The sequence below is a fragment of the Psammomys obesus genome, unplaced genomic scaffold, assembly GCF_907164565.1.
Source record: "Psammomys obesus unplaced genomic scaffold, mPsaObe1.curated_primary_1811, whole genome shotgun sequence".
Taxonomy (NCBI): Eukaryota; Metazoa; Chordata; class Mammalia; order Rodentia; family Muridae; genus Psammomys; species Psammomys obesus.
Window position 1 is genome coordinate 74304 of NW_026594152.1, and position 26606 is coordinate 100909.

Consider the following 26606-nt stretch of genomic DNA (forward strand, 5'->3'; position numbering starts at 1 on the left):
AGCTAGAAAGAAAGAGAAAAAAAAAAGGGGAGGGGGCTGTGTGGTGCAGCAACAGGCTCCCACTCCCACTCTGAGGGCTGAGAGATGGGGAGGGCCAGACACCAGAAAACTCAAGCCCAGCCAGGTGGGGACAGTGTGCCAGAGAGAGGCCAAGCTCTTGGCTAGAGTAGAGTGTCGGGAGGCGAGGCGGGAGGAGGAGGAAGTCCAGAAGTGGCTGAGGGAGGGTCTGTCCAGGTGGTTGTGCAGTACTGCTTGTGCGCGTGTACCTGCGGCTGGCCTATGCACGTGCGTGGAGCTTTGGGCTGCGTGCAGCAGGCAGGTCCGCCAGCACCAGCAAGTGCCCCCTCCACCCATCCAGGATTAAGCACCGCCCAGCAGCCGGCTCCGCCCCTCCCTGGTCGCGCGGCCAAGCTGACGCCCTCACTCGACCCACCGCGCCCTGGGCGCACGGCGGGTCCCCGGTGGCCGCAGCGACCAGCGACCCGCGGATGCTCAACGCGTGCCACAAGCCGCCCCCGCACAGCGGCTGCCGGGCCGTCGGGGCACCAGGAGCACCAGGTTGCCCAAATGCGGGCGCCACTCTGCCTGCTGCTGCTCGTCGCCCACGCAGTGGACATGCTCGCCCTGTACCGGAGGAAGAAGCAAGGTACAGATGTGGCCGGGCTGGCGGTGGGCTAGGCGCTGTGAGGCAGACTCAGCGTAGCCCGGCGGGCATCTGGCTGGTGTCTGACGCCAGGACTCTTGACTCAGGGTTAGCACGGAGAGCTGTCGAGCAACCTGGACCTAGAAAGCACTACTTGGAAGGGGCTAGTGGTTGGGCTCGCTGGCCCCAGCCAGCCTCCCAGGTGTGTCCCAAAGTAACTCCACAGATAGCAAAAACCCAAAGAACTATCCTTGGGACCAGCACACCAGAAGACAGGGCTAGTAATAGCTTAGAAGCCAGCCCAAGTCTCCACAGTCAGCCAGGGGGAGTCATATCAAGAGCAGTGGTTCCAGGGCCCACTGATCCTGACTCCTGCTGTCACCTACCTACCCCCTCCCAAGAAGTGAGCTGGGTGAGCCTCTCTGGTGGCTGTGTGTGAACTGTGTGGTGAACTGTGTTCAAGTTGAAGTCTTCTGGGGATGACCTAGAAGTTTGTCCACTCTAGGAACCTTGGGATTTTCCCTTTGGGTCTCCTGGAGCCAACAGAAGACCTGAACCTGAGGCTCTTTACTGTCCCTGGGCTCTAGAAACATTGTTCTTGGGGTCCTGTGCCACGGTTCCTTGATGCCACAGCCAGAGATGTCTTTCGGAGGTGAGTTTGGAACTGCTTCTGCAGACCAAGGTTTGCAGACCCTGTGCTGGCAGGGAGGACAAGAATACCAGCAAGCCCTTTGCCTAAGCAGGACAGGTCCTGGGACTCCAGATGCCTGTCTGTGAATCAACAGCCAAAGATTGGCCACTGTCCCAAGAGTCTGCCTCACACTGTGTCCTCAGATCCCTATGATGCCCTAATGACTGTGGCTGGCTCACTCTATAGAGCAGGAACCCAAAGTTCATGCATATTGCTTTGCTGAACGGTCCAACAGGAAGGCTTGGAAGGTCTGGTTTGGTCTCTCTGCCTGAGAGCCTGGTTCCTAGAATACGGAGAATGGGAGAGTTGAGAATGGCCTTGCCTATGGGGGCTTCTAGTCCATCCGTGTGGAAAGCCTTACACAGACACTGTAGTTCTTGTAAAGGATCAGAGCCCACAGAGGGGCTGTGGGAGGGTGGGCATGGGGTGGGACTGCAGGCCATGACCTAGGGGGGCAAACGCCTAAGAGCTGGACAAAGGGCAGAGATAATAGAGATGCAGGTTGGCTTCAGGTGGGCTGCAGGGACTTGGGGGCCTATGCGTGGCCTCCACTCCGCTGTCCAGAGCACCAGCTCTAAAGCCTGCCAGAGTGAGGATGCATGTCACTCCTTTGTTTTCGTTCTGTTTGAGACAGAGTTTCTCTGTGTAGCTGTGGCTGTCCTGGAACTCACTCTGTAGACCAGGCTGGCCTTAAACTCAGAGATCTGCCTGCCTCTGCCTGCCTCTGCCTCCCGAGTGCTGGGATTAAGGTGTGTGTCAGCACTACGTGGCTGCCCAGCACTCCTTTGAGGGTTCCCCCTGAGTGACCTCAGGAAATGTACCAGGGACTTCAATTTTACCTATGTGAGATCCTTTACATTAGACCCCCAAGATACTTCTCCATTCTGAAACGATTTTTAAAGTCCTTTCCTTTCACTGACTTGTCTTTAAAATGCAAGTGATAAACTTCAGTCTCCATCTCATCAGGAGAACCGTAGCCAGGGTAAAGTGAGGTAGAGCATTAGCTGCCTATGCAGGCACCGCGTGGTGCTGGTCACTATTAACCACTTCTTGTCTTTTGTATCATTCGCTACTTAAAAAGCCCAGTGAATGCAGGGAGAGGCACTTACATTTTAGAGAGGAAAAAAGTTCAGAGAGGAGAATTGACTTGCCTAAGGCTACACAGCAGGTAAAGCTCAGCTCTGTCTGATAGGTATTGTGGGTTCCTAGGACCTGGGTTAGTCTTCCTTTCTCAGAACCTCAGTGTACCTCCCTGGAGGGGAGCCGAGTTAGATTTCTAAAATGCTTCTGAGGAAAGAACCAAGGACAGAGGGGAGGGGACAGGAAAATCATTTGTCCTTCCTGTTAGCTCACCAGCACCTCCTAAGGAAGCTGGGAGCAGAGTGCTGCTCCTTGCATTGCATTGGTCCACTTGGATGAAGAGGCTGCCTTTGAGCTTAAAATGCACACACCTGCCCAGCATCTTCAGCAAGGCTGTAACTGTGATGTGAAGGAAACAGCCTCAGCCTTCAGTTTCTCTCCTGACCCATTTGTGCTATGTGACCTTGGATGAGAGAGTTTCTCCTTTGCTTCGGCCCGTAGTCTCAGTTTCCCCATTGGCAATGAGATGGAGGCTACACCTGCCTAGAGTCCGTTCTTCAAGCGGTCACAGTTATCGTGGCCAAGTAGGTTTGGAAAATGTTGGGTTTGGCTGACTTCTTAACTGTGGGGTGTATCAGGGCCCAGGAAGAGACAATGGGGAAGAGCTGACCTTTCTCAAACCAAGACATGCCCATAAGGATTGTTTTTCACACTTGGCTTGGTGGGGGGGAGCCTGTGCATGTGATCCCCAGGTCTTATTGACATTGGCCTTCTGATCTGATTTTGGCCAGAGAAGGTGTCCTGTAGACGCCTGGCAGTGCCTCATTCACTTGCTTGCTCACTCATTCATTCATCTATTCATGTGGTGTTACAGGTTGTGTTGAAGCCTGCGGGATGCTAAGCTGAAATGTCCTAGCCAACAAGAAGGCTCAACCTTTCCCTGCATTCCTGGGCTTTCCCCTCTACACCTTGCCTTTGACCTTAGCCTCTGACCCAATGTCCAGCCATGGGGAAGGATCTGCCTGCCCCAGTCATGCCTGAGCTACGCTGTCCCCTGTGGCATCCACTTCTCATGGACCTGGGCTCCTATGGCTCCAGCGTCATTGCTTGGTTTTGATGAAACCTAATTTTTCTGTTTCTACAAAACAGAATGAAAGGAAAGGCTTGAAAGGGGTTCTTGGACCTCAAGTGTCTCTTACAAAACACTTTGATTAATTAAGTATAAATGAATTAGAACCAGATGGGGACATTTCTCTTGAAATGAGCTGGTGCGCCTGGCAGTGGGGCAGTGGAGCAAAATGAGGGAACTCTAAGTTGCATCCCTGGTTCATAGATCTAAAGCTTCCTGGAGGTGAGGCTGGGGTCCAAATCCTCTGTCCCCTCCTACCCTGGGCATAAGAACTTGGACAGAGCACGCAACCTCTCTGATATGTGGTTCCCTCAATGGTGGGAGTCACTGAAGCTGCCTCCCTGGGAGGCAGGCAAAATTCACCAACATCCCAGAGGGAGAGTACACAAAGGCCTCTTAGGGCAGAGGGGGCTCAGTAGAGGGCACCTCCTGAGCACTGGCTTCCCCGAGAACTCACATTCATTCCCCTGAGCCCATTCGACTTACCAGGAAATGGCAAGGGGTGGCATCCACTCCAGAGGCCTGACAGTGGGTGAAAGGAATGCCGTGTGTGAAGTATGGATGGCAGCTCTGGCCCTGGATGCAGATCCAGAGGAGAGGCCAACACTTGGACAGACAGCAGGGATTCACCTGGGCCTCTTGCCTGCAGGCTGGAGCCAAGGCTGGGTGCAGGACAAGGTGTGTCTCCTGAGAGCTGGCGTGGAGATGGAGCTCTGAAAGGGAAGCCGTTTCCCTTGGGGCAGAGAGAGGGGCTGCCTGACAGGTACTGAGGGATGGTGTGGTTGAGTCCTGCCCTAAAACCTGGGTCTCTTGCTGAAACAGGAGCCAGTTGAATCTAGAAAGCAGAAGCCTGCACACAAGGCCGGCAGCTGATCCTGACCCCCACACCTGGCCTGTCTCTCCTCAGCCAGTCTGAAGCCAGCCTGGGAACAAAGGGAGGTGATTTCCACTTATCCTGCCATAGAGCTGGGAAGCCATCCAGACACCCTCCCCATTCCTAGCCACCAGAGATGCAGAGACCACAGGGAGAGGGCTGGGCATGTGCCAGGGCACTGTGGAGTGGATAGACTCCTGCCATTCCTGTGGCATACCCATTTCTCAGGCAAGGGAGCCAAGGGCCAGCTGCCTGTGGAGAACTCCCAGTGTCTGGGTTGGGGCACAGAACCACAGCTTTGGAGGCACCATGGCCTGTGCATAGAGCTAGCAGGGGACTGTTGGGACTGACTGCCTAGGAGGAGCTCAGTGGGTCATCAAGCAGGTACATGAATGCAGTGAGCTGCAGGAGGAGGGAGAGCCTGCTGTTCTAGGGGCCGCACGGTGGGAAGAAGATTGAAGTCCCACTGTGGGCAGCACCAGTGTTGGGTCTTGGGTGGGAGTTGGATGCCACATTTGCTGAGCTCCCCTGGCCAGGTTCTGATGGGTCCAGAGGATGGCATGGGTGGGCACTGCGCCATCCCTAATGTCACAATATCCCAACATGTCCCTAAAGGCCATCAGGGACAATGCCATAACAGGACCCTCAGTGCTCTTCTGTTCTCCGCCTTTGATAGGCAGGCTGGATGTTGGTCCTGTCTTAGTTGAGGGCTCCAAGAAGGGACATTGATTGGGGACTCTGGAGCTCCAAGAGGAGACATTGCTGAGTGGGACTGTCATGTGTAAAAGGTTTGCTGTTCCTTATGAAGGGAATTCACACAGAGATCTGAAGCCCTTGGCAGCCAGCAGCCAATTAAGTTACAGTCAGTTTTGTTTTGTTTTTTTGTTGTTGTTGTTGTTTTTTTTTTTAAATGAAATGGCATGAAACAGAACAGAGGGAAAAGAAAAGGATGGAAGAAAGCAGAGTGGAGTTTGGGGTGTTTCTGTAGAGAACCAGAGTAAATATTCTAAGTTTTGTGGACCACACGGGATCATGCCAGAGGCCATGGTGTTCTATACTCTGCAGAAACTAGCAGAGTGCTTTTGAAGTGTTAAGTGTACTGCCACTTGCCTATGTGTAGGGCTGTGAGCACAGGTATGTGAGTGTGCATGCAAGTATGTATATGTACATGAATACGGAGTATGTGTGCCCGTGAGTGTGCATATGTGTACAGTGTGTGTGTGCGCGCATATGTGTGGCGTGCAGGTCTTTGTGGTGTGCAAACCTGGTATGTGCGCATACTCATGAGTGTGTGCATGAGTGTGAAGGCCTGAAGCGGATATCAGGAGTCTTACTCAATGGCTCTCACTTCCCTTATGGGAGCAGAGTCTCTCGACAAACATGGGACTTGCTGATTCTGGCTAATCTAGCTAGCTAGTCTGCCTGGCGGGTCCCCTGCTCTACCTCCTGCGTTCTGGGATTACAAGTGAGCCTCCACACTTGTCTGGCTTTTCCATGGGTCCTGGAGACCCGAATCCAGGCCATCAGACTTGCACAGCAACTGCTCTAGCTATTGGGCCATGTCACCAGCCTCTGAAAATGCATTCTTCCTGTTACCAGAACGTGGAGGCCATTCCCCCAGCTGTGCATGTCTGAAACACTCAGCCCCTACAATCAGCCTAATGCAGGAGAGATGTAAGATGTAGGACCGTATGAAGGTAGCAGGTCCCTATTTTCCCAAGAGGAGCCCAAGGCCCAGTGGGCCACATGGCATCATCTGGGAGCTGGGCAGTAAGCCCAGGAGGGCTTGCCAATTTCCACCTCTACTCTCTCCACGACACACACACACACACACACACACACACACACACACACACACACACGATCAGCTCCTGAGGTCTTTTGCATCTAGTCACCCTAAGCCTGGTGCTGTACCCTTCCCAGCACACTTGGATGTTGGCCCTGGAAGGTTGTCTGGGCCCTGAGGGTATTCCTTCATTAGACACCACAGAACATTGACTGACTGTGACAGACACCATCAAGTTCTCCTCACATTGGCTTTCAGCCCAGCTCTGTATGGTGATACAGTTACTCCCCCCCCCCCATACACAGGAAGAAAAATAATTCAGAGGAGACTGAGTCACATAGTGTGTGTGAGAGACAGACAGACAGACAGACAGACAGACAGATGACAGAAAAAGACAGAAACCTGGGTCTTTCTGGTTCCAAAACCCACAGAAGCAAATCCCACTTATTGCTAAGTGCTGAGTACTGACATTAACCAGCCTCTTTCTTGCACAGAAACTCTACAGTTGGCAGAGGAGTCCATGCTTGCTTTCTCTCTGGGGTTCCTGAGTGGGACTGTAGAGTGTTGGAGGGTGAATAGGCACAAAAAAATGTCCAGAGGAAACTTTGAGATCAACACTTGTAAAAATGGAGGTGGCAGCGGGAAAAAGCCAGCCCCAGGTCATCAGCTTTTGGTGGTCATGGAGGTGCAGAAGGCCAGTAACCAAAGACAGCTGCTCCAAAGCCAGGGAAGTCGGAGATGGCCCCGAAGAGCCCCATTTCCGCTGTGTAGCTGAGGGCTGCCAGTCTGCCTTGCCCTTCCCCAGGCAGCATCAGTGTCCAAAGACATCAAGAGACCCTGCACAAGGGGAGGGGGGCAGCCAATAGCCAGGGTCAGGTGCCTTCACAGCTCTCAGTGACCTGGGGTTGTACCGCTATTACATAGGGCCTGGGGACTTGTTAAAGCCTGTGTTAAAGTTGTCATCGTTTCGGGACCAGTCCTTCATCCAGAGCCATGGCTGTGGATGCTGTCGAGATGTGACATGGTCTGGCATGGTAACTCCTAGAGCACGCACCACACAATCCTAATGTCCCTGGGTGTCTTTGGGGGACTGCCTAATTCTCTGACCTATGGGAATGGCAACTTCTAATCCTCCAACCAGTGGATCCTCCCCACTGCATTCTGCCTCTGCAGATGTGAGTAAGAGCCGTTCCCTCGTAGCCGTTCCCTCGTAGCCGTTCCCTACGAGGAGTTGACAAGGTTGGGAGGCTGTTCAGTGACCCACATTGAGGGGGCCAACCAGCTGCTAAGGGACCCAGACACCATCTTTTGGATGTTAGGTGAATATTATTATATAAATGAGAAACCCAAAGAGGTTAAGTAAGTTGTCCAAGGCCACACGGCCAAGGTTCAGATTCTTCGTGGCCCTGGACATGAGCTCTGACTACCAGGCACAGCAGCCTCGCAGCCACCACTCACAGAGACTGAGTTCCGTGCACTCCACAGAGCTGCAAGCAGATTTAAAGCCAGAGGCGCTCCCTGCACCATGCGTACTTGTCCTTTTTGTAGGCTGAAAAAAGCCAATACAAGCAATCTCACATTCCAAAACAGCAGCTTGACAAAGTAAGGTTTGCCAAACCAGGATTTAAATCCACATAATTGATGGCTGAGCTCAGGTCCAATGCCAACATGCCAGTCCTCTCCTGGCCCATCCACAGTATGGCTCCTGGTGTGGCTTGGGCCAGCAGACCTCTGTGCTAGAAAGACCGGGGGCAGGCATCAGCTAGCCAAGGCCACATACAGACAGAGACAGATGGGATGTCCCCAGGAAGGTCCCTGAGGACCCAAGCCTTCTTTCTTAATCCGAGTCACATGCCCTTCCCCAGATCCTACATGGCCTCTAGCTGGAGAGACCTGCTCCCTTGCGTGCCACTGCCCAGGCTAGGCCACCTTCATACACTGGATTGATTTCTTGTAGGGCCCAGATCCCACTCCATGGCTCATGGGGAGGTTCTGATGCCTGTTTCAGAAGTGGCTGTACCCCAGCAATGCAAGAGGAAATCAAGCTAAGTGGGGGACCCCCAGAGCACATGGGAGGATTACCCCCTGTCTCCAGAGCCTCCACCTTCCCTGCAGCTGATGATAGGAAGGGGACACATTGGAAAGGGCTCTGGCGTTGGTGAGTGGTGCAGCTGTCTGGTGAGTTCAGGTACGCCCTGAAGCCAGTGGCAATGGGGGCATGGGTGCAGCTTTTCTCCATGCCCTCCTCAGGTCAAGCTTCCTTCTTTGCCTCTGTGGGCTGATTCACAAAACAGCCGGGAAATGAAGATAGCACACTAACACACAGGAGTGCTCAACAGAATGGCAAGCCAGGCCCCAGGCAAGGACCTGTGACTAGGGCTGAGACAGGCCTTGCCTCCAATCTCTGCTTTGCTACAACCAAGCTTCGGTGCAAATACTTCACTCCTGAATGTCACTGCTGTCTGTCAGGACAACAGGGCCCAATGCTAGTGCCTGACAGTACGGTGTCCTGAAGGTCTCTCACTGCACACGGCCCATCTGGAAGACACAGAGCACTCAGCTAGTGCTGATGACAGCCACGTATCCCAGGAGGCTGGCTTCTCTAGTGAAATGCTCAAAACCAGTGTCACACACGGCCCTAGCTGAAGATCTTAGGCAGGTTCTGAGGCTGAAGTTTGGTGGTCAGTGCTGTGGGATGTGGCCTAGTGAGCCACCCTCTCTGAGCCCTGCACAGCCCTGTGTAGCGACCTGGAGGGTGATAGTAAGCGTGGTGATACGCACCAGGTGCAGGGCTCGACACAACTCTACAAGGTGTGGTATATGCCTAGCCCTTTTGCACAGATGTGAGGGACTTACAGGGGCTTGCCAAAGCACACACTGCAGAGAACCAGGTGTAATGCAGATGGGAGTAGAAACTCCAGCCTCTCCCTGTCCCTTTCTGCCTTATGGTCCTCTCAAAGTTGAGACTGCTGCTGCTGGAAACCATGAACCGTGACTGGTTGGAGTGGACGAGGCTGGGCCAGGGGGAGAGAAAGTTTCGAGAGGAACCACCATGAGCGTCTTGGTGAGGGTATCTACTGTTGAGATGAAACACTGTGACCGAACAGCAAGTTTTGGAGGAAGGGATTTATTTGGCTTACAATTCCATGTCAGTTGATCATCAAGGAAGTCAGAACAGGAAGGTCAGGGACTTGGAGGCAGAAGCTAATGCAGAGGCCATGGACGGGTGCTGCTTACTGGCTTGCTCTCCATGGTTTGCTCAGCCTGCTTTTTTAAAGAACCAGGAAACCCCAGGCCAAGGATGGCACCACCCACAATCAGCTGTCCCATCAATCACTAATTGCAAAAATACCCTTACAGACCTGCCCACAGGCTCTTACGGAGGCATTTTCTTAATTGAGGTGCCCTCCTCTCAGACGACTTTAAGATTTATTTATTATTTATACAGTATTCTGCCCATATACATGCTTGCAGGCCAGAAGAGGGCCCCAGATTTCATTATAGATGGTTGTGAGCCACAGTGCGGTTGCTGGGAATTGCACTTCAGAACCTTTGGAAGAACAGCCAGTGCCTTTAACCTCTGAGCCATCTCTCCAGCTGTCAGATGACTTTAGCTTGTGTCCAGGTGACATAAAACTCGCCAGTACAATGAATTTCTGTGACAATATCCCTTGGAAGCTCAGGACAGGAGGTAAAGGACCTGTCATCTGCTGGGTATGACTCTGTTGTCAGAGCCATCTATCCTTTAATTCTTTTGACACGTAAGCAAACTTGGGTTCCTCTTCCCTGAATCTCCTGTTCCTCCCAGCTACCAGCCTCGTTCTGGATGACCACCATGTCTCTGTCTGGGCTGCCAGCCTCTCTCCCAGCACTGCCTCTCCTGTCCCTTCTCCTCAACACCTGGAGAGGTACTTAGGATGACAGACAGGCTTGAGCAGGCCTGTTCAGTGACCTCCCAGCCCAGGAAAATTTAAAGTATCCTGTTTTATAACCTTGAGGTTATATGCAAGCCCACTTACAATGTAACTGTTAGTGAATAGCTCTGCTGTGTTGTTTAGGGAACAACAAGAGAAAAAGTCCCTCAACACCTGGGACTAGCAGCTGGAGGGCTGGGGAGGCAGACCCAATTGAGCATGCTCCTCCAGTCATTTCCCATCCTTAATCCAGAAAAATGAGCACCACCCAAGCCTATGTAACTGTTTGTAAATAGTTCTGTTGGATTGTTTAGGGAACAACAAGAAAAGGGCTCTGCCTGTTTTGTTTTGCTGTTGTTAATATTCTTAATGCAGAACCTGAACAAGTCAGTTACAGTAAACCCACCCTAGTAGTCTGGGTCTCCACCCTCTGACCTCAGCACCCACTCCTTCTCACTTGATCACTGCCCTCTGATCTTTCCAGCATGGGACTTGCTAGTCCCTTTAGCAAGAATGTATATTCCAGAGAGGCTTTAGAATCCCACTCCCTTCAGGATGGAAACTTCCACTGAGTAATGGCGATCTTGTCCACTGAGGTCTCCCTGTGCTTTGAACAGCATTTGACACAAAACAATCTCCCCCTGATATTCCACCACCTCGAGCCCCCTAGTCTGCAGGTGTTAAGCCTCTTGTATCACACAGCATATGGACATGCATGGTGGTTTGAATGACAATGGCCCCCATAGGCTCATGTATTTGAATGCTTGTTCCCTAGTTGGTGGAACTATTTGGAAAGGATTAGGCGGTGTGGCCTTGGTGGTGGAGATGTGCCCTGGGGGCAGGCTTGGAGGTTTCTGGAAGCCCATGCAATTGCCAGCCAGTTCTAAGTTCTCAGCTGCTGCTCCTGCACCATGCCCGCCTGCCTCCTGCTATGCTTCTTGCCATCCTGGTCATGAATTCAACTTTCTGGAACCATAAGCCACAAATTAAATGCTTTGGGTTTTGTTTTGTTTTGTTTTTAAGTTGCCTTGGTCATGATGTTTTGTCACAGCAGTTGAAAAGTACTAAGACACCATATAACCTTGAGGTCCAAACTAGGCCACATGCAATGGAACTCTCTGTAAACAGTTCTGTTGTATTGTTTATAAAATCATAAGAAAAAGTTTCTATGTGTTCTGTCTATGTGTATTTTTTTCTTAGTATTTTCAATGCAGAACATGGTCAAGTGAACTACAGTAAGTCCTCTGTAGACATCTGAACGTGGCTGGATATGCACACACTGAGGTCAGGTAGCTGTGTAGTGTGGAGCTGGGATCTGAGAGTCCGTTAGTCGAACCAGGACCCTTTATTCCCACTTCTGCCTTCTGTATCTTACAGTTAGGGATCTGTTACCTGGAGTGGCAGAGCCCCATCCTTTGTCAGCCCCAACAGGCTGTGGCAATGGGTATAGCATAGCTGGCCTCTGAGTCAGGGGGTGTGCCTTTGTCCAGGTGGAGAGAAAAGGGGTAGCTGGAGAGATGAAGAGCCAGAGGAACACATTCAGATCCAAGGGTCTTGGCCCTGGACTCCAAAGACTCACTGTGTGCCTCTAAAGAAGTTCCTGTCCTTTGCTAGGACCCTTAACTGAGGGAGCACCCCAGTAAAATGCTGTTACCTGCCATGCTGCAGACAGCAGGGCCCACATCCCCACGCAGAGTGGTGGGTGATGCCAGTAGATTTCAGCTTGCCTATCCAATAGGTCACAGTCATATTTTATCTGGACTTTTTTTTTTTAACTTGTGTGTGCATGGGTGTGTGGAGTCTCCTAGTACGGTTCAGGGCAGCAATGGTGGAGAAGCCCATGATGAGAGAGAAACTGCTCATAATGGAGAAGCTGAAGAGAAAGATAGAGATGCCAAGCATCTGGCAACCTGAGGGCCTCTCGTTAGACCCTTCCCGCAAAAGGCTCCACCTCTCGTTAGGGGACTGAGTCTTTAACACATGTACCTCCAGCATTCTTCCTGGAATGCTCACCCACCTTGTTTCCTGAGACTGGCTTCCTCACTGGCCGGGATGGCACCAAGAAGCCTCAGGGACACACCTGGCTGTGCCTCTGCAGCACTAGGAGTAAAAGCACACACCTTCACATGTGACTTTCTTTAAAATGTACATCCTGGAGCACAAATGCAGGTCCTCGTATGTAAGGCAGGAGCTTCACCAACTGAGCCATCTTTCCAGCCTTTGTTCTGGTTTTAATCATCAATTGAAAATCGTCAGTGACAAAGAGCCACTTTTCATGTGGGAACTGACCTGGCTGTCTTTCTTTTTGAGGTTGCTTGGAATCTCTTTGCTCCCCTTGGGTTGTTTTCTGTTCCTTATTGATTTATAAAAGTCGTTTGTAGCTGGGTGGTGGTGGTGGTGCACACCTTTAATCCAAACACTCAGGAGGCAGAGGCAGGTGGATCTCTGAGTTGGAGAGCAGCCTGGTCTATAGAGAAAATTCCAGGACAGCCAGAACTACACAGAGAAACCCTGTCTTGAAAAACAAGAACAAGAGGTTTTTTTTAAGTTGTTTGTATGTTGAAGATAGCTACCCTTGGCCTGCTTTGTAGCTGAGTTAATGATCAGGCTGGAGTGTAATAGAAAGTTACGGTGTTTTTCTCTCTAATTCAATTTAACTCTAAAATCCGATCCTTAGTAACTGAGCAGTTCTCAAACCTTTCTGGTAAATTTAAGGCTAACAAAGACAAACTAACTAACCGAAAACAACAACAATACAAAACCCAGCCAGTGCTGAAACGTTAAAGCATGGGTCTGCTTCACAGTTCTCTCCTGAGTAGAGGCCAGATGTCAACCTCAGTTCTCCTCCGGACATGCTCTTGTCACAGCCAGACTTCTTCCTGATGGGCACATAGCTGTGTCAGGCTTTGCTGTTCCAAATGCTTCTCCACCCCCTACCCACCTTTTTTTCCTGTAACCACAGGGAAATACCTTACAACTAGACAGTTTTGCTGTCTAGTTCACAGTTCTGACAGTTCACAGTTCTGTGGGTTCCAATCCCTGTTGGGCAGCCCTGTTGCTTTGGGGCCCTGGTGGGGTATGTTACAGCTATGGTGGCAAGGTAGCGAAAGTGTTCGACTCATAAGGGAGGAGCTGAAGAGAAAGAGAGAGGGCATGCATGTGCCCCATTAACCTGAGAGCCTTCACTAAATCTTGCCTCCAAAAGGTTCCCTCACCCTCTTTAGGGGACCGGTTCTTTCACATACAGGTCTTTGGGAGTGATGTCCCAACTATGGCGTTGCTCGTGTGTTGTGGGCAGAAAGAGTAGTGGCTGCGCTGGCTGCTGCTGTCACCTCCAAACTTCCTGGGGAAGCGCCTACTCCAGTGAGTAGAGAGGGAGCTGTGCCTGGCAAACCTGTGCTGCATGGATGGCAGGATGGCAGGTTCCTCACTGTGGGAGCCTGAAGCCTTGCACCCCTCCAGCTAGGGATCTTCAGATTAACTCAGTCTTTGTCATCTCCGTCGGCATCCCCACACCAGGGATGATAAATTGACCAATGGGGACAACATGGTTGTTCCACCTGCCCACCCCCTCCATCTCTAGTTTGCTCATCCTCGGTGGATGAAGATAGATAAATGTGAATGTAGCTGGGGTGTGGCGTTCCAGTCTCTCCATCCTTCGGGCCTGCTCAAACCAGAAGCCTGCCTGCATTTGAGAGCAGGGGATGTGCCTCCTGGCCCAGGCACTACTGGGCCATCCTCCAGTGCTCTGTGGACAGGCTGCAGAAGTGCAAGGGAGGGGATGGAAGGTGGCAAAGAGAGCTGGTTCCCTCCCAGAATGTCCAGGCATAGCTGGACCCCAATTCTAGACTCCTGGTTCAGGGTAAGGGGAGAGCACAGGGTGTATTTTTTCATGTTTTAGAGGAGCAAGATTATTAGCAAATATCTAAAGAGCGCGCACATGCGGCAGGCACTGTGTGGGGTGCCTGAGAGCCACCAATGAACAAGGTGGAGTCTGGCTGAAGCTCATGGTTCTCGTCAAGCACTGACTCCTGTAACTCTCTCAGAATCCCCTACAGATGTAGTTTGTCTATCTTTGCTTAATAAATCCAGTATTGGTGGGGGGAGGGCTTTGTTTCTTGTTTTTACCCTATACCCTAGAAAGAGCCTGCCATGAAGTAGGTATTTAGGACATACTGGATGGACAAACAGCTGGATGAATACATGTGTGGATGAGTGGATGGATGGGCAGATGGGTGGGTGGGTGGGTGGATAGATGGATGAATGGATGGATGGACAGGTGGGTGGGTGGGTAGATGGACGAATGGATGGACCTTGAATCCTTAGAAGCGCAGTATACCCATGAGGCAGGAACTTGCCCAAGGACACACAGCTCTCGACCGGAAGCCACATCAGGGCTTCTCCGTATCCTAGGATTGGAGAGGAGGAGGGAGCCCATTGAGAGTGGTCAGATAAAATCAGATTCTAAAGATGCTCCCTGGAGCCAGAAAGATGGAGATCCAAACTGGACTCCCAATTCTGCCAGCCTTTGCAATCCCCTAAGTCCTTGTGGACAGGGTCCACTTTTGGATCTGCCTGGGCCTGACCCAGGCCCTTTCCCTGCCACTCACTGGCAGCAGGGCCAGATTCCCTCAGTACTAGAAGTGGAGGCTCCAAAGCTGCTTCTGCTTCATGGGGGGAGGGGTGTTCAAGTTGAAGCTATGTGAAGTCTGCATTTCTAGCACTTATAATACAGTGACCTCCAGGTACTAAGGCTGCCTGGCTCTGCACCTGCTCGCAGTGAGAATCTGTGGCGCCCCAGGCAACTTACTGTCCTGTGTGCCTTAGCTCCCTTTTCTGAATTAATAAACCCACTTTCAAGGGTGATGTGTTCACAGCCGCCTCACTGCCAGATGTCCTGAGACTACCACACAGGCCATCTCACTGGATCTTACATCTGAGGACAGTGCTTCCTATTTTACAGGAAGGGAAACTGAGGCTTGGGGAGGCTCACCTAGGTTAGAACTCAGGTCCTCTGCCTCTGCAGCCTGTGCTCCTGGCTACCCTAAGCACTACCCTCCTCGGTTCCTGCCATCAGCCCAGCTGGATTTCAGGTGCTGCTCTGGAGGTCGACTAAGGGAACGGAAGTGCCTGGCTTGCAGTCCTCCCTTAACCCATCCTTGCTTCTGCATTTCACAGCTGTGAAGGACCGGGGGAATCAAACACCCCAGAGTGGGCAACTAGCTTGAGGGCTCTGGCCCCTGCATTGCTGAGCTCCGTACACAAGTTGCTGAACTCTGTGATGAATTAGGTCTGTGCACACTCAGGGGTTCCTAAGTGGGTGTGGAGGTGCACACATGTGCCTCTATCTGTGGAGGGCATAGGTCAACCTCCTGTCATTCCTCAAGAGTCATCCATCTTGGGCTTTTTTGTTTTTGTTTTTTGCTTTGTGGGGGTGGGGGTGGAGGGTGTGTTTTGTTTGTTTTGGTTTTGGTTTGGTTTTTTGTTTGTTTTGTTGTTGTTGTTGTTGTTTTTGAGACACAATCTCTCACAGAACCTGGAGCTGTCCAGTTAGGCTAGGCTGGTTGACCAGCACTCTCCAGGGATCCTCCGGAGTCCACCTGTCAACACTAGGATTACAAGCTTGCACTGTGTCCTGCTTTTTAAGCGGGTTCTAGGGTTCACCAGAGTCTCCACGCTTGTGCTCCAGACACTTTACCGACCAGGCTGTCTCTATGCTTCCCCCCCACAATTTTTTTTCAATTTCTTAATACACGGTTTTACATATTTGACACTAGGGATAGGCCAGCTGACTCTAAGGCAGTTTCCCCTCGGGGCTGCTCTGTGGTGATTCTACACTGGCAGTTATGAGAAGGCTGAGCTGTGTGGAGACAATCCGGGAGAAGCTAGCTGTTGGCCCCATGTTACTCAGCTTCCTGTCTCTGCATGTACACACCAGCAAGGCCCCAAGAAGAGAACCCTGTTTCTGCCTTGAAGGTTCTGAAGATCGCCAGGGACACCGGTGAGACTTCCTGTATTGAGTGGCTAACGGAGCAGAGTTCACCTGCTGGGTCCTGCAGAGATGGGAGAAGAGAGGCTGTGTACAAGCAGCTTGTTCTGGTCTGTGTCCTGCACCCCACCAGCAGGCCAGGCAGGGACACCACTGAGAAAAGACCAAGGGCTGCATCTCCATGCTGCATCCAGGAACATCTCAGTCTGTTAGGGGTAGTCGCCGATGCCAGTATACACTAGCCAAAGTCCTAGGGACACACAGGGACCCAACCAGTCCTTTTCTTTCCTGTCTTATGAGACATGGAAGATAGCAGGAGCAATCCCAAACACTGTCCCCTGATTCAAAAGCCCTTCCTGACCTGACTCATGGCTACTAGGAAGGATGAAAGGAGAATAGAAAGGCGGAGACCCCTGACCTCTACCTCTGTTAAGGTCAGGTACACACCGGAAAAGACAGTGGCTGTAGGAAGGCTTCTCAAGACCTTGGTGAGTGTCTATGGCCCCCACTAAGTGGAGGCTTGAAGGGGCAGGTGATAGCATGACACCAAGTTTAAGCCTTTGGGTTCTGTTGGGTTTGACCTCTAGATGACCCATGCTGGTGCTGAGGCGCTGGTCTAGAAGCCTCCAAGCTTGCACTCTCTGGGATCCTCCAAGCCGGGAGCTATCTCCAGAGTCTGGATGGTGCAATCTGCCCCCTAGGCAGGAATGTGCTGGCCCTCAGAAGCAGCCTCCAGCGGTGGCAACTGCCTCCCATATGTGGCAGTCAAAGCAGTAAGGCGGGCACCCAGATGTTGCTCATTTCCCTTGGGCATCAGTGACATGCGTCCCTCATTGCCAGGAGGATATCTGAGATGGGCTGACTAGCCCTCTCTGTGCAGCTCCTCTTTTCGGGTTCTGGATCCTTCCCAAGGGCAGAACAGGGACCAGGTCCTGCCCTGGTCCTCCTTAGACTTAACGTATCTTGCAGCAGTGACCATGATCCTTCTCTGCCTGCCTCCCTCCCCCACCTCCTCACCCAGGGAGTCCTGAGGACGGCTGTGTTAAATCTGTAGTCCACCATGACAAACCATGTTCTCATGCAAGGCATACTTCACTGGACACACCCCAATTATGAAGAAACTCTGCCCCCAAAAATGTTGGCATTGAAACAAACAGCTCTGCAGTGATTGTCAGAATCACAGCCACAGATTGGTGGTGGCAGGGCAGGTGGGGGTCACAGTTGCACAGCAATGTCACTGAGACTTTGTTTTTAACTTTTCATTGGTTCTTTGTGAATTTCACATCATGTACCCATTCATCGACTCCTCCCCTTGTACCCACCCTCCACCCTTGCAACCTTCCCCCCAAAACAGAAAAATAATAATCCCATTGTGGGAGTTGTAGCATGTCCCATAGTAAACCCATTTGTCCACACTTCTTTCCCTGCAAGTGTTCATTGCAATGACTCTGCTCTGGTACAGACCTCTGGCTTCTACGCTATCAATACAGGATCCTCATTGGGACTCCTCTTGGATGTCCGTTGTTGCCCTGTGTCATGGAAATCCTATAGTTTTAGGTCCATAAGACCAGCCCCTTCATTTACCCCAGGAGTTCATAGATGAGGTAGATGTTGGGGTGGGCCAATTCAAGGCCCTGGGTCTGGACATGAGAGGTGTCTGAGCCGGTCAGGCCATAGGCTCTCATTCCCGAGGCACTGACTCACCAACAACACACGCCTCCCGCTCCCCCCATCCAACCACGGCCAGCTCTATCCTGCTTCTCAGGTGAGGCGCAGGGCTGCCCAGTGAGTGTTGCAGCTGGTGAAGGACATGGCCAGGCCTCCCACTCTCATGACTCCTGAGCCAGCCTCCTGCCTCCCATAGATTGTGTCTGAAGACAAGAAGCAGGGCCAGCTCTACCACACTCGTGCCCTGGGGATTTAATTTATTTTTATAATTTATTCACTTTACATCCCGATTGTAGTCCCCTCCCTCATCTCCTCCCAGTCCCTTTCTCTCTCCCCCTACCCCATTCCCCTTTCCTATTTCTCAGAAAGGGGGATCCCTCCTCCCCCTACCATCTGACCCCAGCCTAGGAAAGAGTGGAGGAAACAGAAGGACCCAGAGTGGACAGGAGCTTCATAAGAAGACCAAAAGACCCAACAAATCTGGGCCCATGGGGGCCTACAGAGACTGATGCACCAAACAAGTATCATGCATGGAGAGTACCTAGAACCCCTGCTCAGACACTGAGACCCTCTTATCTGTCAGTCCTACTTGGCCCAGTGTGATGGCCCACACCTGTTGTTCCAAAGGAGGGTTCCCAAGAATTCAAGGTCAGCCTGAGCAGCACAGCAAAACCCCCTGCCTTAAAAATCAAAATTAATGAAAAACCCTCTCCTTCCCATTGAAGAAGCCAATAGGTGTGACTGTCCCCTAAGCACAGTGAGACCTGGGGCTTCCCTCATCCTTGGCACCAGGATGGGCATAGGAATTTAAGGCCTGCATATGGCACCAGAGAGTGTCACTGTGGGCAACCCCAGCTACGGCCACCGTGAGAATGCAACCAAAACTGGCAGATGCTTGGTTAATTCCAGAAGTCCAAATTCCAGCTTTTTATGTGAAATCTCTTGATTTTATAAATACTGGTCATCTGTCCAAATTACTCTTAAAAAAAAAAAAAAAAACAAGTGGGGGACTGTAGAGTTGGCCTCAGTACCAAGGGCATTTTAATGCCAAGCACATTGTGTGCTGCTGAGATGAACCCTTCTGGGACAGCAGTTGTCGGGGGTCTCGGGTATCTACATGAGTCCCATCAGCCCCTGGGGCAAAGGTAGCTGTGGTGTATGTTGATACAGAGGTGATATTAAATCTATTCAGTTTTCAAATAGAAAAACAGTGGTCCCCTATCTGGTGGCCATTGGCTCCTGTTAGATGAGGCTTTGGGGCCCAGTCTCAGGAAGCCAATGACTCTGACCCTGGAATCTTTGTCATTCCTTGTCCCCAGAGGAAAGAACAAACCTGCCTGTCAGCCAAGACCAAAGCCACCTGATGAGATCTTCACACATTCGTGACAGCCCTTGCTATCTACCTTTCAGCCCTTCCCATGTCTCTGCTCTACATGGGACAAGGGGCTACACAGTGGTTCTCAGTTTCACTGTGGGTCATGACAGTGTAGGGACAGGGTAGGCACTTTGATGTGTGGGGTGGTCTGCTAGGGTGCTGAGATGACCCTTTAAGGTTTCATGGCTGGGAGTTGCTCCCTCGGGTCCTCAAGTGGGGAAACTAAGGCATCAGAGACAACGGAACTTGTCTAAGGTCCTTAACTGAGCCAAAGAGCCAGGGTTTCTACCTGGTCACCTGCACATGGCTTTAGAGATTTTAAATTTTGGGAGACAGAAATGACACCATCCTCTTCAACCTAGTAACCATGGTTGCAGTTTCTCAGATGCTGGCTGTGTGCTGGGCTCTGAGCTCATAGCATACACTGTCTCCCTCCATGAAGGCAGCCCTGCAAGATAAGCACCATTCCTCCATTTTATACATAGAAAATCTGGGGCTCAGGGTGGTAACGGATCTTGCCCAGGTTGACACAGTGCCTCCCCAAGCATGTAGTCATTGAATGTCTAGCATTCCAACAATAACAACAAAATCTCAAAAGGTTCAGCAGCTGTTCACTGGATGCGTGGCTAGGTGGCTCAGCTCTGGGTTGCTGTGTGCATTCAGAGTTAGAAACCAGAGTCATCTTGTAAACTGTCAAGCCTAACATGGTTATCATGCTCTGGAAAATGGACTTCCATGTCCTAAGCAATTCCCCAGGCACTGGGAGAAAGTCATTCAGCCCTCTGTTGCCGGCACAAGGCGGAGCCGTACCTGTGGGGCCAACTGGCATTTCCACTGGGGGAAGCTGGTCTCAATTGTGAGAGACAGTTGCTCAGGGGAAACACATGGGCCTTGGGCCTGATGCTTCAAGAAAGCTCATGAGGTTGCAATTAGAGCCCAAATGTGCTCATTTATAGGCTTGCATCTGATCCCGGATAGGGTAGGGGTTCCAGCCAGGATCCACCTGACATGGAAAAAAAGACCTAAGGCTTCCCCAGAGTGCTGTGGAGGGCGCTGGAGCGGAAGGTGCTGCAGGCCCCTCTGCCCTACAGAGGCATAGCTGCCTACCGGGTCTGTTTCCTATCTGGCGAGCTAGGTCTTTTCCGATTGCAGGCTGACATCGGAGCATTAGTGAAAAAGTGCCTTTCTGCGGAGCCATGGGGAAGCCAAGCCCCGGGAGGGCTGGAAGGCCCTCAGAAGCTTTGCTGCCTTTTGGAGCTAGCGAGGTTCCTGGCTGCTGTTCCCTCTCTGTGCCTCATCTGTTTATTTCTTTTTCTCCCTCTGCTTCTGTATTAGTCAGAAATCATTTGGTTGCAATGACAGAAAAGCTAACTCAAAGCGGCTCGGGAAATGGGGAGACTATACAGGGCTCTGAGGCAGACCAGGTGGGGTGGAGGCTCCCTTTGAAACTCAGACGTAGCACCTGGCTCTGCTGCTGTGTGGGCTTATTCTTGGCTTATGCAGCCTCCGCCAGCCTCAGCTTCCCAGGTCCAAAGAGCAAAAAAGAAAACATGCATGGAATATCACACACACCACACCACACCACACTGCACCGCACAAGCATACCATATCCCCACACACACCCCAACCACACACACACCACATACCACACACAGAAACAACACACACCCCTGTTGACTTAAGAAAAAGAAAAGCCCCAAGATGAGCTTCTGGGGGACACATGCCTCTATGTGAACCAGCAGTCTCTAAGGTCATGGACACACGGGGATCTGCTTGCTCAAGTTAGATAATGGGTACCAGTGTGCACATGGCTCCAATTTTGACTCAAAAGTCAAGCTGAGTTGTGGGCTAGCCTTTGCTACAAATGATGCCAGTGACCACCAGTGGCCACTTTACCTTGGGGAAGACCTGGGCACCACCATACCTACCACTGCCCTTGGCTACAGAGCACAGCCTCGACCACCAGCTCTGATCCAAAGTCACTTTCCAAAGGGATGCTAACTGGCCCAGGTGAGCAGATCGAAGCTGGGACCACACAGCTCATGCCCATGGCTAGCTCGTGCTTGGTGGCCAGCTCCTTTGCTCAGGGAAAGGAGACCGTAGCAAGGAAGATGCTATGAAATGTGAAATGCCCAGCGTGTTCGTTTCAGATTCGGACCCAAATTAATCACTTCCTGAGCCTCACTCAGACTTTGATACAGTCATGTTTAAGAACCAACATGTTTGGAGCTTTCTGGAGAAGCACGTTTGGACATTCATTCATAAAGTGAGCATTCAGGTTCCTTGCCCCATGACCTTGAGGGGACACCATTGTTTTGTCTTATGAGTATAAAGAAAGATGTGATAAAGGCTGACGATGAAAATTCAAAATTACAATGTAGAAGCACTAGAGGGCACTCTAGCCAATTGCTGGATGAGGGATGCAGCCAGAAACTAGACACACACACACACAGGCACCCACATGTGCCTGTGCAAAAATCTAGCCAGGGGAAGGTTCCTATAAGGTTCTTTTGCCTTCAGATTGTCCAGTCAACATTCTTCAACAGGCGTTATGGCTCTTGAAAGGACCTTCTTTGATTTGAGATTTTTTTTTCTCTTGAGGAAGGCCCTACCCCTTCCAGTTCTAGGGTCCCCAGTAAAACTGCAAGGGTCAGGCTGAGAGCTTTGAAAGATCTTCTGACACTGGAAACGATTTTGCTCTGCGCGGGTCTCAGGGTACTTTTGTCTTCTGCTCAGACGTTATTTTTGTGGTGTCCACCACTCCTGCTGTGCTGAGCCAAGAGTCCAGCCTGTGTGCCACGGCCCCCTGCCAGTCACAGACAAGCCCTGCACTCGTGCTCCAGGGGACAGCAGGAAGTCTCTGCCTTCTGATTCTGTATTGCCCTGGGCATGTCGTTTTTCCTCCTAAGCCTAGGTTTCCTTGGCTGCAAAATGGCAACACCTCCTCCACAATAGGGCACCTCAGCCCACAATTTCACCCTATAGCCCACCTTGCGCTCTGATGACAGAATGTAACTTGGAGTCTGTCTAAGTTTCCCTGGGATCACTTTGAGTCATTTGAGAGTCCCTTGGCCTTCAACACTGGGGTGACATCTCGGCTCCTTGTGCATAGCACAGAGGGCGCACCCCCATTGTCACCAACACCGTTATGCCGATCTGCCCAGCATCATAAGCCTTGGTGCATTGGCAAGGCCAATGACCTGAACAAGGTGTGTGAGGTCTTCTCATCCTCCCATTAAAGCCCTTCGTTCCTGTAGTCAATGTACTGCCTTCCTTGGGATGCCTTCCTTGGGATCCTCTGCCATAGGGATCAGCCAAGGCTCCTGCCGTCGAAACTGCAGCCTAACAAAGGAGACAAGAAGAGAAAAAGTGGTGAGGGCCCTCTTTGGGATTGACCCATGACATGCCCATGCCCATCTCCCGGTGAGGGTTAGACGTGTGACCCCTTAACAGTGCAACGGGACCTGGGCAATGACCTTTCTGGGCCAAATCCTGCTAAAAATCATGGTTCCCTTCCTAAGGGCCAAGAAGGGAATATGGAGGAGACTGGCACAGAGCCTGACAGTGGGTCTTCCCTGCTGCCAAACTCTCTACCTCTGGAATTTGTTTCCTTCCCTACCTATTACCTAAACTTGAGGATAGGATGGGGCTTGGAGAGGGGATCTGGAGGAAAGAGGGAATAAAGAATATACCTCTAGAGGACTAGAGAAATGGCTCAGTAGTTAAGATCATTGGCCACTCCTTTAGGGGGACCCTGGTTCATTTTGTATCACCCACTCTGTAGACTCACAACTATCTATTGACTCCAGTCCCAGGCAACTCAGTGCCCTCTTCTGACCTCAGTGGGCACCAGGCATGCACATGGCACATGAACATACATGCAGGCAAAACACTTATACACATAGAATAATATTTTTTTTAAGAAAATGCAGCCTTCCCCTCCTCCAGTGCACCAGAGAAGCTAAATTCTTTTTTTTTAATGGATTTTTATTGCAAACTGTTTCAAGTCTATCCTAAATATTAAAAACTAATATAATGAACATCCTGGTGTATATATGTATGTTTGTGCTATGAGCACAAGTGTGCATGAGCATATGGAAGGCAGAGGTCAACACTGAATGTCTTCCTCAGCCACTCTCCGCCTTGTTTGCTTCTTTGTTTGTTTTGATCCGTCTCTTGCTCAACCCAGAGCTCTCTAATTTGGCTAGATTGGCTGGCTAGCAAGCTCCAGGGACTCCCCCTGCCTGCACCTCCAGCGCAATGGAGTTCCGGCCGCACTCTACCCTGCCTGGCTGTAAAGGTCAGAACTTGGGTCCTCAAGCTCTCAGGGCAGTCTCTACTGGCTGAGCCATCTTCCCACCCACCCATCCTCGTCAACCATTTTGGCCAAACCTTTCCACGTCCACATTTGCTTCAAATTGTAGGAAGTTAAACACGGTAAATATGATTGCGGTCTGGTTTTCTTTCCCAAACCCCTCCCCCGCCTCTGCCCAAGATACACCCCCATCCTGACTTAAGCGTGCACGCACCCTTCATATGCCCCTCGTTCCTCAGATGCCTCGTGCGCAGTCAATGCTGCAAATGCTGCTTCTGCTGCTGAGCTTGACCCACATGGTGCCTTCTACATGACTCATCGCACAGCTTGCTCTTTCTTCTCCTCGTTGGCTTCGAGCTGCATCCGCAATGATAACTGACTCCACCTGGGTCGTTTATCATGGCCACGCTGCGTGTGTGGTGTGGCTGTGTGTATGACGCCACCACCACGTGTTTATCTCTTCCTCCCGCAGCGGGTTCTCCTTTGTGACTGTGCGCCATTAAGCCCCGCTGCAGTAAACATCTCTGTCGAGGTCTCTTGGCACAGATATGCAACAACTTTCTTGGCCTTGTGGTTTCCCAAGAGAGGTCTGCTGACTGGTCACCTGCCAGCAGATAGAGAAGCAGATTCTCAGGCCCCGTCCTAGACCTCCTGTGATGATTTGAATCTGAAATGTCTCTCATAGCTTGGTACTTTGAAAGCTGTTCCATAGCTGGAGAAACTGTTCTGAGAGCTGCAGACCTGTTTGTTAGGAAGAGGGGCCTGCCTGGCAGGACTAGCACAGACTACTAAAAGTAGTCTCTGAAGATTGTCCTTAGCCCAACTTCCTATCTCCCTCCATGCTTCCTGGGCCACTGGTATGCCAGCAGCCTTTCCCACATGCTCTCACAGCCACGAGCTGCTCTGCTCCACCATTCTTTCTCTGCCATCATGGACGGAACTGCTTTGAAACTTTGGGCTCAGGTAAAGCTCTCCTCCCCTAGAGTTGTTCCTGTCAGTTATTGTGGGATGGAGGAACAATCACCGCTGGTGGCTAAGAAGTTCCCTTAATCTCAACTCAGATAAAAAGGGACCCCTGGCTTCAACGCAGAAAAGTGTTTCAGGGTAGTCTGGGATGAAGTGGAGTTTATTAAAAATTCAAGGTCACTCGGGGAAACAATATGACACACCCAAGAGCATTGGAGGAGTAGGGTTTCTCAAAAAAGAGTCACACCGAAGTGTCCTGATGGTGACAATATAAAGAAAGGACTTTGGGAGCTACTGAAAATCCACTCTGTCCCTCTGTGGCCCGTGTGTGTATGTGTGTGTGTGTGTGTGTGTGTGTGTGTGTGTGTGTGTGTGTGTAATGCACATCCATTCAGAGGGCAGAAGAGGACATCAGAGTATCTTCCTTTATTACCTTTCGATTACCTTCCATTTTGTCTTTTCAAGGCAGGATCTCTCATTGCACCTGGAGCTCATCGTTGGCTAGGTTGGCTGGACAGCTCCTGGGATCTGCCTGTCTCTACCCCTCAATGCTGGAGCTGAATGGCCAGCCATGGTTTTTCTGTGGGTGCTGAGGATTTGAATTAGGTTCCCATGCCTTGACAGCAAGTGCTCTTGTCCATTAAACCATCTCCCTAGTCCCTGTTCATAAGGTACCCAACTCGCCCCTACATTTAGCCCCTTTTTTGATCACTAAGATTCTGAGGTGTCTCTTGGGTAGAATTATAATCTGATAAAGTAAAACCATGAGCCACTGGAGCTTCACAAGGAGGCTCTAGAAAATTTCACGTTTCCATTTGGAAGAAGAGAAGGCCTCAAGTGGATGCTATTGATTACACTGAGACTAATGCTCCTCCGAGGCTGAGTCCTCAGCCAGACCCCAGAGTGGGGTTCCTTTCCCTTCTCATGACCCTGTTTTTGTTTTGTTTTGTTTTGTTTTGTTTTGTTTTGTTTTGTTTTGTTTGTCTCTCCTGCGTCAACATCATAACCAATCACACAGCCGTTCTGGAGTGAGGCTCAGATGCTGGGGGTGAGAAGGCACGTCTTCAAATTGACTGGATGCTAACATCACCCAGGATTTACACACCTAGCAGGAGGAGGAGTTTCCTCTCCTCTCATTCCTGTCTGTTCTTGGCGTTGTTCAAATTGAGCAGGTTTTGCTGGGTGAGTGGCTCTGGCTCTCTCTCTCTCTCCTGGGGCTCTCTCATGGCTTCACACTTTCGGAGGTGCCAAGTCTTTACTGTCCTGTCCCACTGCATATCCTCTTCCTAAGCAAGAGCATCAAGGGCCCTGGCGCCCTTGGCTGGTACGGGGCTGTGTCACAAGGGCACATCTGCTACACTGTGACCCTATGAGGGCCACCCACACCCGTCAGCTCCCTGGGTGTCAGCGACAGAAATGGGGCTACAAGGTGGAAGGCCCTCAGGTGTCTGGTTAGGGAGATAGGAGAGAGGGGCAGAGACCACGGGCGTTCCCACAGTCCCTCACTGTGTACCAGGCATGGGATGTCATCCAGGCTTTGAGAGGACTGCTGTCTGCTGACAGGAGGAAAGGTGGCCCCTGGTCTCTGCTCTAGGGAGGTCCTGGTACCTCACCAGATGTGCCTCCGTGAGGAAGATACACTCTAATGGAAACAGAAGGGCTGGGAGCTGGAGAACCAAGAATGTCCTCCTCCTGGAGCCCTGTATTCAGGTGGGCTAGGGTGAGTAATCAGCTCATTCACTGCCCAGCTTGATGAGGCATATAAATAAAAATATTTTTTCATAAGATTCCCTGCACTCCACCCAAAGTTTGGCTATAAGTCTCAGCATCTGCTCTGATACCCTGCAGGGTAGAGCCTTTCAGAGGCCCTCTGTGGTAGGCTCCTGTCCTGTTCCCTGTTTTCTCTGTCTTCTGATGTCCATCCTCTTTGCCTTTCTGAATGGGGATTGAGCATATTAGCCAGAGTCCTCCTTCTTGATTAGTTTCTTTAGGTGTACAGGTTTTAGTATGTTTATCCTATATTATATATCTAATCTCCACTTATAAGTGAATATATACCTTGTGTGTCTTTCTGCTTCTGGGATACCTCACTTAGGATGATCTTTTCCAGTTCCCATTATCTGCCTGCAAATTTAATGATTTATTTGTTTTTTATTGCTGAGTAGTATTCCATTGT

General features: G+C 51.1%; 1 protein-coding gene across 1 annotated transcript in view; it reads left to right on the plus strand.

Moving 5' to 3' along the window:
- The first annotated feature begins 431 nt into the window (after nucleotides 1–431).
- Nucleotides 432–26606, plus strand: part of Rspo4 (R-spondin 4) — a 37219-nt gene continuing 11044 nt past the window's right edge. The window contains exon 1 of the mRNA XM_055617997.1: nucleotides 432–646. Within this exon, the coding sequence (XP_055473972.1) occupies nucleotides 568–646 (79 nt within the window). The 5' untranslated portion in view covers nucleotides 432–567. The remainder of the gene's footprint in view (nucleotides 647–26606) is intronic.